The 12642-nt window shown below is 30.8% G+C and overlaps 1 protein-coding gene across 1 annotated transcript in view; it reads left to right on the top strand.

Moving 5' to 3' along the window:
* The window catches only part of Syx16 (syntaxin 16), a 48909-nt gene that overhangs the window by 26896 nt on the left and 9371 nt on the right, over positions 1-12642 (top strand). Inside the window, exon 7 of the mRNA XM_035365161.2 lies at positions 8038-8147. Within this exon, the coding sequence (XP_035221052.2) occupies positions 8038-8147 (110 nt within the window). The remainder of the gene's footprint in view (positions 1-8037; positions 8148-12642) is intronic.

The following is a 12642-nucleotide window of genomic DNA, read 5'->3' as shown; positions in this document are numbered from 1 at the left end:
TTTATTCTCCATGCATGTATAATTAAAAATAAAATCAGATTAGCAATTTCTTCTATACATTCTAAATGCATGCAGTTTTTTAGAATAACAGAAATCTATAATTAAATCTGAAAATTCTAAAATGAACAAGAAACTTATTGAGAAGGAACTTGGTTACATAAAGAGGAAAAAAAATTGAATTGTTTTTCAATGTTACATTGCTGAAATATTAATTAATTAAAGAGATGATGCAGAGACTAGTGGGGAAATCGATTTGTTTATTGAAGCAAATGTATTTAGAAAAAGTGATTCAATGCTAAAAGCAAGTTACCCCTTGTGTAAGAATTGGAGGGTTTGTTTGCTACTCTATTTAAGCAACCCACAGCCATCAGCAAGTAGTTAGCACTGTTTTGCTTGTGAGCACTTGCTCATATTTTTATCAAAGTTGATTTTGTTAGGCTTCTATGTTTATTAATGTGTAAAATCTGTTTTATATTGCCTTACAGTAAGAAAATGTGGACTGTTTTATAATTTGTAAATAATTAATAGACTTTCATGAAAAAAGAAAATTTTGATTATTATATTGATTACAGTTTTTACAAAGACAAGGACTGTAAAAATTACATATGATATTCAAGCAAAGAATTTTCAGGAACTGTGAATTCTTATGATTATTTCTGGAAAAAATTAAGACTCCAAATTTATATAATTTTAAAATTTATTCTAGAGAACATTTCAAGAACTGTATATATTTTTAGAGGAAATGAAGTTACAAACTTTTAAAAATTAAAAATCATTTAGTCTAGGTATTATGTAATATTTTGTTTTGTTTTGTAAAAGTACCTTCTGCTTATTAAATTCTCTGGTTAATAAACTCAGCTGCTTATTGCATTCAAATTTGCTGGAACAGAAACAAATACATACTAATTAATAGAAAAATTGCTGTTTATTAAACTCAGATTGGCAAAAAACTTATTCTTCAATGGCAGGAAATCTTACATGTACCTATCAAAGTTTTTCGTAGTTCATCCATTTAATAGTTAACAAATATTCAGTTATGCAGCGCTTGAATAAAATGAATTTGGCCGATATTTTCCTCCCTCTCCAGTCCCTGTACCTGCGAGACACTTGTTTCCAGAGTTCTTTGTTCGCACTTGCTTCAGAGTGGCAGAATTTCCTTATTTTAAGGTTAACAATAGCAATTCTTTAGAGGCGCGAGAGTTCCTTCTCTAATACCAGCTGATAGGATGTGAAAGTGCAACTTCTGAATACCACCTTTTAAGGTTTTCATCTTCAAAATCCTCTGCGTGATTAGCATTATGTTTACAGAGTTTTAAAAAAGTGCATGAAATGCTCCTGAGCATTATCATACATTTAGAGTCTTTGTATAGAAAGGAAGTAGTAATTGTAGACTGAAGAAAAAGTAATAAACACATTAGTCGTTCTTGTAATCATGAAGTGGCACAGTCAGACTAAACAGACAAAAGGCAATCTTTCTGCTGCCTAGAAATTTAAATTCTGGAATTTAAGTACATCACTGGAAGAAACATACTTTTAAATTTGTTGTGTGCTTAACTTGTAACTTGTCAAAAAGCCTCGCAAAAAAATCTGAGGCTGGAAAAAAAAAAAAAAAAAAAAAAAAAAAAAAGGATAAATTGTTAAAAGATTTTAATGCTCTCATTAATTGCAGCCAGAGGAACTATAATTATGTGGGAATTTCCCAAACAACATTATGCAATTTTCTTAAACAAGGAATTTTAATCAATGAAGAATTAACGAAACATGCAGGTAACTCAAGGAAGTGCAAAAGAGACAAATCAAGAGATGCTGAAATTGCCTTTTTAGAATGGTTTTGTGGGTGGCTGGCAGCAGATAGTGCATCTGACTCCATACATTTACATTGATACATTTGTGAGGTTGCATAATATTTAACTGCATTTTTGAACTCAAAACATATTTATTACAATTACGAGAATGGATAGCATAGCATAAAATAATTACTATAGTCAAATATAGGCCTCGTGATGTGAGGAACCTGTTCTCTAGTCGAGAGTTCAAGAGCATTCTGGCATGTTGTTCCGAAGGAAAAAATCAGCAGACTGAATTAACCGTGCCTCCTTATTTTTTCACTTGTATTTTATATCCTCTGATTTGTAGTATCTAGAAAGATATCAGAGGAAAAACAAGATCATTAGTTTGTCAGCCCTCCCGAAATCGAGAGGCTTTGACAACAGACACAGTGCAGAATACTTCTTGACACTTTATTATTATTAGAATTTTATGTGAACTAATATATGGCTCACAAGTTCGAGAAAGAGAAGCAAAGGAGTATTTATTACATTATTAGCAATATTATTTATCAGAAATTGCATTGTGAGAAATAAGAAGCAAATCATCATGCAGCTAGTAACTGGGTAAAAGATGTTTTCTTGGTCTACTAAATGAATACAAACCTCTCGAACGTTATAATGCAGACAAAACGGGACTGCATAACAGAACATTGCAAGAACACAGATTGATATATAAAACTGAAACGACATTTGGTTTAGAAAGGCTGAAGTTACTGCATCATTAATGGGCAATATGAGCCCAACAATTAAGTGACAGCATTGATTATCGACAAAAGGACAAATAGTATTTTTACTGTTTTTTTTTTTAAATGGGATAGTGAACTAAAAATTGAAAAAAATAAATTTTACTATTTAGATAACTGTGCAGCACACACACATATCTCTCTGAAAAACATTAGTGTCTCTTCCTGCAAATACAACTTCAGTCCTTTATTTTAAGGTAATATAAAAGCCTTCCAAGTGTCATTATGCAAAAGATGTTAAGTAAATGATGAAGAGAAGTTTCTTTTCTTTTCACCATCGACGGAACAGCTGGCCCACTGGGTTAGATGCTTTTCAGCCTGTTGGATCCCGTTGATGGAATTAAATACATGAATAAATATAAATAAAGAGCTTAGTACTGTGTCCTCCGGTGATTGGCCATGAAATGAGGAACACTGAAGTAAGGACCAGAACGTGGAAAGAAGGTGCATGGTGGGGGGACTGCTGAGACTAAGCGGAACACTTTTCACTATTATCGTACATGTTAGGCATACAGTTATATTAAGGATGTGCTATAAAGACGAAGAGAACTGAATTTTGTGAAAGTGCAAGCTTTTGCAAGGCGATAAGTTTTAGGAAAAATATCTCTGTTAGAGGCTATGTATAGTATAGTCAATACAGGGGGTTAACCTCTTAAAATCAGTAAAAAAGTATTTTAAAAAATGTGGCTTTTACATAGAAGAAGCCTGAGAGGAATTGCAAATTATAGCTAATGGTTTAGATATTAATGAGTGAAGTTATGAGGGCGATATTTAAACAGCGTGCATGAAAACTGATTACATAAGTGTTAACTGCAGAAAACTGACTGCAAAAATGATATAGAAAGAAAAAACGAATGACATGCCATCATCAATCAAAAAGCACTGTAAATTCTAAGAAAAATTCTTGAACTGAAAAATGATCAAAAAAGATATCAGCAATTTTGAAAAATTGAGATTGCAATTGAAAAACTGTTGTTGAACAATATGAAACAAACATTTATAGAATAGTTGTTTGTAATAGATTGAATTTTAATAAGAACTATAAAAATATGTTATATAAAAAATTGTAAAATGAATTTCAAAATTGCATAAGTAGTTTAGTTTTAGTCGTAATTTTTAATTATTATTTTAAGATTAATTAATGAATAGTAAATTATAATTTTACTTGAAAAGTTTAAAATTGTTATCCCAATTTGCAATACACAATCCCTGTTTATTAAACTCAGACACTTAATAAACTTAAAGATGCTCTGAAAGGAAGTGATTTTAAAAAGCAGCATGTACTGTATTTCCGAATTGCATTTTTATGTTAAGATATGAGAAAGTTCACAAACAAAATAATGGCACATAGTGAAACCTAAAGGCTGTGTCCTTGAAGAAAATCATTTTTTCTCATTGGAAAAATGTATATTGTGTATATTGTACGAAACTTAACTTAATTTGCTAATGCTCTAATGTACTTTTCTAAAAAGACTTTTCTATTTCCAAGTCTTTTCCTCTTTGAATGGGGGCTATGTAAGATATAAAATATGAAAGAAAAATACTAGTTATATCTTGTCAATAGTCCCTTTTTATAACTCATTTTAATTTAGTTACTTCTCCTTCCTTCGCTCTGTCTACTAATTATTTATGAGTCTAAAGTGCATCATCCAAAAATTAATTTGTATTATGCCATTACGTAAGAGTAGCATTGCAGATATTTTTTTATCTAGTCATAGTTTAAAGTGTAAGAAAAAAAAAAAAAAAAAATACCTGATTTTATAAATACTCCTTTTGCTGAAAAGCAATTATATCCTGCCTTCCTTTCTCTGTGTTAGGTGTGTTACTTGTTTGTCTGTTTCATCCATTGTCTCAAATTGTGACCAGTTATATAAAACTGTAGGATGCTTATCGCATCTTTAATCATCGCAGATGAATATGTGTTCAAAATTAGTTATCGAAGTATAAAATTATGTGTTATATCTATGTCACATCTCTTAAGTTCTTCTTCTCCATTATGTCATTTTATGCATCCATGTATCTCAAGAATCTACAGAATTTATGACACACACACACACATATATATATATATATATTCACATATATTGCACTGCATATATTTTAATGAATGGATAACCTGGCCGCTTTATAACCTGCTAAGGCCGTTTGGGTGTATCTGAGCTAACAGAGTCAGTTTCCTGTGTCGACTAGCTCCACTATGCCTGTAGTTCAGAATTTTCAACTTGCAGCTCTATGGGGAAAAACTGGTTTTGGAGATGGATCGGCTATGTTAGTTGTCCCTGTTAGCTCAGATAAACCCCAGTGGAAATGGCCCTTTACATGCCGCATGTGTGTGATATGTTACATATAAGTTTATAGTATGTTTGAAATTTTACTCTGAGTTGCCTTAGCCATAGCTGTTACTCATTTAGCACCACCCAGGAGGCATGTGTGATTTAAGGATATCACGTACGCAAGTGACATTCCCTAAGAAATAAGTCAAACCTTGAACTTTCTTTATAAACACAAACAATCATTTTTCAATGCATCCTTTCGCATGTAGGTATCGACGGTAATGAAGAGGCAGACTCACTAGCCAAGAGAGGAACAGTTGATCCACAAGACAGCAAACCACTCCCTCCAGACTCACTTAAGAAGGATATTTTTTATAAATTAATGGATACTCTTAGATCTGACCAGGCAGCAAAATCAACAGGCAAATCCTATGCTGACATTCAAGACACATGGAAAAAGTTTTATCAAAACCCTCATAAAGAGGCTGTCACAAACAGGCCACAATTGCATGGCACATCATTTTAATAAAATTGGCATTCTTCCGTCTAGTATATGCCAAATTTGCAGTTTAGGCATCATGAATGCAGAGCATTTTCTAATATGCCCAGAACTAGACAAAGAGTCTCAGAAACGTGGTGAGATAAGTAAACTATACTGGAATGCCAGAGCTTTCATCAACTCATTGTAAAGATTAAATCTCTTATGTTCCTTTCCTTGTTGTTTAAATTTTTAACATTTTACTTTTGTTCCTATGTTCTCATTTATTCTGATTCTTACTTTAAATGTTTGTTCTTTTTTGTTATATATCATTGCTGTTGTGTGATACTTGAGCTGTTTTATATGTTGGGATTGATCTTTCGAATAAAGCCATATGTAACAACAATATGTTTGAAATTTTACTTTTAAAGTTTAATTTTCCTTGAACATGGTTTTATTGAAAATTTAATTCAGTAATGTTCAGTTGTATTTCCTACAATGTTTTTGTGTATTCTTACTTTTTATTTTTCACATTTAAATTTTTCTTTCTCTCTCTGGTTAAAATTATGACTCTTTCTTACAGTTAAATTTTCTTTCCTGTTTTTTTTTTTGATGTCCAATCATTTACCAAATATTTCTCAAAGCATACATAAACTACTTTAATAAGGCATAGGGTAAAAAGGTTAATCTTTGGATTATGGTAACTTGGCGATATTTTGTCGAAAATTTGGCAATCAACCCTGCTACAGCAACCTGCTAGTTTTGTTTTGGACGCCATTTTGTTTTCACAAAGTAAAGGCATGGTTTTTTTTTTTTTTTACTCAACATTTTTGAAGAAAATGCTTACGAAGATTAGGTGCGAAATTGGGAGAAAGTGCAGAATCGCAAACTGCTTGTCGTGTTTCTAAGAATTGCACATACACGGTATCATCCATGTACATGTCGACCTATTTTCACTTAAAAAAAATCCCAGAATTGCACAAAAATGGCATTGCGCAAACTCTTGACTTTATCCATGTACACTACTAAATTCCTAGCTAGTAACTTTTATCGCTTTACCAAAATGTCACCAAACTACCTGTTACCATATTCCAAAGATTAGCCAAAAAAATTCAAATTTATGTTTGTTTTCTTTCTGAAATCTAATCTGCAAGAAATTTCTGTTATTTGGTAATTCAAACATATTTATAGCTGAATGTTGAATTGTCTGACTGACATTTATTTCAAACAGCTTTTATATCCTGATTTAACCATTAAATAATTCAATTTTAAACTAAAAATAAAGAAATTAGGGAAAAGTTTCAGACGTCAAAAGTTAAGAATAAAAAATGTGAGCTTTTTATTTATTAAGCTGTTTTATTTATTAGTGTTTTTTAACACATGTAGAAAAATACACACATTTGCATGTAAAATAGTGATAAACATATTTATTTCTTACTGCAGCTTGACACTTGATGCAATTTCAATTCTGTTTATGTGTTTAGCTTGGAGAAAAATTGATGGAAACTATCTTCATCACAGATTGTAGTTGCTCATCTCTCAGTCCCGAACAAAGTGATTAAACTTATTTTAAAAATTCCTACTTCAGGGTATTTATCTTTCGACAAGTATGAGTAAAAATGATCAAATCTGTGTCTTCAAAATCTTTGAATAAAATTTATATAACACTGTAAAAATTAGTTCTGTTTGTAGATTTTCTGGTGCATTACAGTATTTTTGTTCGTTTTTAATGATAATGAAAATAATATAAAAACAGACTCCAAATTATTAAAACTTTTATATCTCTCTTCAAATTTATTTTACAGTTAAGCCAATTTGCTTACATATTCTTGCATGCATGTTTGCCATAGAAATGGGCCCTGGCATTAATGCTGGAGAAGACATGGATGTGTGTAAGTGTATAATGTCTGTGAGGCTAGGGGGCACTCGAAATACACAACAAGCTGAATATTTGTTCATTTGAGAGGTTGTAGGCTGGGTAATAAGAATGGTAGACCATCAAATCTCCTCTGGGATATTATCAAATCCCCTCTGGGAGTTGCACAGTTAGCGAGGTGAAATTATACCTGTACTAGTAGTAAAATTCTGGTGGAGAATATTTAAATGGCCATTTAAGTCAACAAGAAATGCTAAGTCTATTATCCATATATCATTATGTAGTTATTTATTTATTGTGTCGTAAAATTTTTTATTTCCTGTACTAAATCAAGAAACCATTTTAATATAGTGTCTCAACTTAAGCCACCTCAGCTTATTATTAATAATCATTTCTCCTTGCTATAAATTACTTCAAGTGATGCAATAAATTCTAGATGATTTTGAAATTTTTCAGGGATAAAAGTTTACTGTTTCCATATTATTCATCTGCAAATTGCTGGTATTAAGTACTTCTTATATGGTGCAAAAATGATTCTGAAATTTTTCTTCTTTTATTATATTTCTCAATTTTTAATGCAACTCCATATTTGCCCCCTAAGCATAGCAGCTAAGCATACAAATCTAACCATTTTATCCAAAATTAATATATATTTAACTAGTACAGTTTAAATTTTTTCAAAAAATATTAAATGATTCTTGAGATAAATTTTGGATCTTCTGCCATGTTTTAATGATAAAATAAATAGTTCTTTTTTTTTTTCCTTTTAATAATGCAATTTCCATTATGTATGTGTGTTGAATAGCATTAAAATGTAATTGGCTTCTTATCTTTTTAGAATTAAGATCAAGAGAAGAAAAAGCGCAACAGTTTTTTAATTCTACATATCTTTCAAAATCAAATGAAATGTCAGTTTTTGATTCTTTGCAAGAAGAAAGTTATAATCAGGTAGGGATTCTTATATAAGTAATTCTTAAAGTAATATCTATGACTGATGTATTTTAAGATTAATTTAGAAAATTTTACACGTCTATGTAGAATAAAAAATAAGCACAAACCGAGTTCTGTATTCGAATAAATTTAATATAAAACTCGATTGATTTGACTTAGGCTTTAGATTTTTGCTTCTTTATATCATAATCTTTTGCATCTGAAAAAGGGAGATCTGTGTCATATCAACTGGAAATCAGTAGAGTTTTACATAAAATATAAATTAATTTAAAATTAGATTTTTACATAATTTTACATTAAAAAGTGTTTCGAATAGGGTTGAAAATTCAAGAGTAATTCAAAAATAAATTAACTCAGTGATAAGAAATTGGCGACATAATTTTATTACTTCCTTGTACGAAGTAAAGGAAGTATTGTAATCGAAAAATTTTTTGGGTATCATATTTCAACAAAAATATCCATTTTAAACGCTATGGAATGCAATTTAATGATGTTTCTGCGTGATATCTGTACTTAAGGACAGAATAGAGTCTTGTCTCTTTTTCCCAACATGGGTCTTGACGTATGTATGTACGTATATATCTTGCATAACTCAAAGCAAGTAGCCTCAGAATATTGGAATTTTGTTTGTAGGACTACTATAACATGTAGTTGTGCACCTTCCTTTTTGGTTGCAATTAGCTGCACCAAAAGTATATAAATATATATATGCCCACTCTGTTACTCGGCTGTGTAATCTAATTTTTTTAAAATTCTTATATATTGGTAAATTGTGCCTTTTTTGGTTTTAAAATGATTGAATTATGTTGTACTTCCGGTTAAGGTTTTTTATGCCTTTAGTTAATCTGCATGCAATAGTTGTACAATTATCAACAATTTAAAATTTGTTTAAGTGCGGCTAAACCTAATTTTTTTAACCTTAACAGACATCTTTGTTTACATTTCAAACTTAGCAGAATAGTGAATTAAGTCAGTTTCTGCACCTTTAGTGTCTTTTTGCCGAATGAGACCACAAGTAAACTTTTTAATTTTTTTAACTGTATTTGGTGTTTTATATTTTTCTATATTGTTCAATTTTTAATAAAGATATTTTGAAGTTTTATGTATTTTTCCCTTGCCGTGACGTGAGAACTGAATTAATTGAATAAGAAATATATATCTACTGAAATTTGAGGAAATAAGCTTAAATGAAATGCTACAAAAAATGTGTATAATTTAATATCCCATACAAGGAAGTCATGTGGCGTACACCACTTGTTTTTACTTGTTAAATTCGTATCACATAGCTGCCAGCTATTAGTTTTTCATCTTATCATCCAGTCTCCCAGTAGATTATTGAGTCTGCCCCCTTTTAATTTTTGGGCTTTACTAAGGAAAAGCCTCTTAACAATAAATTAAATTTATTGAAGTAATAAAGCTTAGATAAAAAATATAAATATAGAATAAATGAGTTTATTATCTTGGTTGTTATTTTTAATTCCTCTCCCAATCAGTATTAACAAAGTATGAAAAATTAGCATACTTAAAACATTTTTCTCTAGACTTTAGATCAGCTATCTTTTCATGGCATTTTTACACTTATTTTCTTTGCAATATCATTTTCTAAAATTGCCAAGAATTCAGTCTGTCTTAAGACATGGATGATTGTAAACATGTTTTTATAAGTTTTGATTTACTAAAGATTCTCTTGCCGTTGGCCGCATTAGTAGATATTGGAAGCATTATTTTTAATGCAACTCACAGATTTGGTATGGCACTTTGTAACCTATTATTTATGAACTTTGTGGCTTCTATTAGAAACTTTACATTTTCAGAAAATAATTCTTTGTTTGTATCTAGTTCAGTGAAGAGATTATATCCATTAATGTTGCTGTTTTCTTGGTACTTTAAATTACTCTCCAAACCTTGACATGCTACTTTGAGTTTATTTTTATATGACAGATCATTATAGTCATTTAAATATCTTCGTGCGTTATTGAAACTTTATAACTTTTCAAACCTATCTGATAAAAATTAATAACTGTCTGCTATTATTACATTGAGCACATGATTTTTAAATCACTTTTATGGGTCATTTGCATTGGAACCTTATCAGTGCACTCATATTCAAACAGCCTCATCCTTTTTCTTATTCTCCTAAAAATGGGTTCCATATTTAAAACTGTAGCTGTTTATTTTTCTGATTCTAGTACTTTTTCATATCCATTTGAATGATGATCAGTTAAGTAATCAGTGATACTATTCAATAATGAAACAGTAGTTGAAAGCTCTGCAAAGTGTTCTGCATAGTTTTTGCTTGCAACATTTACCCTGCTTAAGACATCATACCAGACGTTTGTGATCACTAGAAAACTTTTGTCTTCTATTTATGTTACAAGAGTCTCTGCTTTATGTTGCACTACAGGATGAGATGCAGGCATTTCTGAAAGTTCTTAAAGATCATCCTGAATTCCCATGATTTAATTTTTAATAGTTTTGATACATTCTATTCTGCAGTCCGATGTAGTCTTGCATGAAGGATTTGCAGTGTGGCAGGTGACATGTCTTTTCAGTGCATGGCATCACCTAGAAAATGCTGGAAAGAAAATAATAGATATGCTCTACAGTACTAAAAAAGAAGTGGATTTAACCTACCATTAAGTTAAGGTATGCCATTCACATGGCATAAAAATGCTGTGGATTTTCTTTCATGATCTTTGCCTGAACACCTTTATTTTTTGCTTTATCTGACCATTATTGTACCCCTGCCTTTTGGAATTCTGCAAGTCTAGGCTGCAGTCTGTTTGAAAATCAAATATACTTTCATGTAATCTACAACCAGTAGTTTTTATAACAAGTTAATAGCTGGCAAAATATTCCTTTATTGCAATATATTCTACATCTAAAAATCATATTGTAAACAAAAGCTTCTTTTTTACGTGACATATATCTGGTGTACTGTCTAAAAAAAGATGGATATTTTGCTGATCTAGCTTAATTAAGTACAGTATAATGTCCGAAATCTGGACGTCTATTATCCAGAATGATCTAAAATCCAGACCTCAAAGCCACAACATTTTTTTAAACAATCATGTAAGCATAAATTTATGAGATTAATAATTTGGCTCCATAGGCGAGTAGCTACTTGGCATACATCTCAAACCAAAACATTCACCTATTTTATATCCCTGACGCCGACCTGGCTAGTCATTATTTATTATATTTTGCTTTCATCACTGCATGTTTATCAATACATGACAGGTTCAGTAATAAATCATGCTGTGATGTCTAAACTTCTTTTATATTAGTAATTGAATAACAAGAGTATGGTAACCTTTTATGCTAACATTACGCTTGGCGATGATTATAGATTTTTAAATGCTTTAAGAAACGTTGACGAGGAAAAATTCAACAAAAATTTCTTTTCATATGCTAAAAATAAATTTTGTTAATGAAACTCATAGGCCGAAAGATTACATAGTGATATTTTAATTAAGAATAAGTGATGTGTTATTCACCATAAATCCAGAAGCGGTGGCAGAATATGTCGGCACCAGATGGCAGAATTTAGGGAAGACGAAAGTTTTGGAATTTGGGAAAGCACCGAGTGGCAAAATAAAGGGATGAGAAGTTTTTATGATTTAGGGAAAGTACTGGGATCCAAAGTTTAGGCAGGGTGAAAATTCAGAACTTAGGAAAGCACTTTGTAGCAGAATTTAGGACCCGTAGACACTGCACCAGGCAGTACGAGCGATGGCCCTAGATAAAGCCTTAAGTATATGTGGGAGTTTTTTTATTCAGGACTCGGATTAGTTTGAAGCATGTGCAAGAAATAAACGTAGTTATAGTAAATAACTAAACTAATACAATTCAGGCTTAATTCAGTATGCAATAGGAGCAAGACAAAATTTAGCGAAACAACTTGGCGTTCATCGCCAATCTTGTGATACACAGCCAATATGTATAACAGATGCTATTAAGCTATGCTCAAATTATCTTTATTGGTTCAAAGGCATTTTGATTAATGTAGCAGACTGTGCTGCTCCCTGATCTTCTAATTTGATCCAGCTTGTTATTTTTGCAGACTGTTATTATTACGGCAATTTTATAAAAACTAAGCTTGAACTTTCGATTATGTCGAAAATAGTTTCCAATTCTGGAGTTGCCAAAGGATCTACAAAGTGAAGCCATGTTTCGATGTCCATTAAACAAAAATTTGGATAATGGAAAAAATGGAAAAAAATGGATAAAGGCATATCTGTCTCAAAATTATGCGAGGAGTATGCCATTAGAAAGTTCACTGTATATGACGCAAGAAAAAAGAAAAAGGAACTTTTTGAATTTTTTGTGGAAGCATCTTAAACAACTTACATTGAAATAAATGTTTAATAAAGTAAACAAATAAATATTAAGCTTTTTTTTTTGTAAATTTTGATACCCTTTAGATCATAATTGTTATTTATTTCATAAATTACCATTTCATATTTTTAATTGTAGGATTTGTGAATGCCAT

Source organism: Stegodyphus dumicola, chromosome 6, assembly GCF_044657685.1.
Source record: "Stegodyphus dumicola isolate Sdum_Otavi_A_Nest chromosome 6, ASM4465768v1".
NCBI lineage: Eukaryota > Metazoa > Arthropoda > Arachnida > Araneae > Eresidae > Stegodyphus > Stegodyphus dumicola.
The sequence above is the reverse complement of the archived record's forward strand: the minus strand, read 5'-3'. Positions and strand labels throughout refer to the sequence as shown.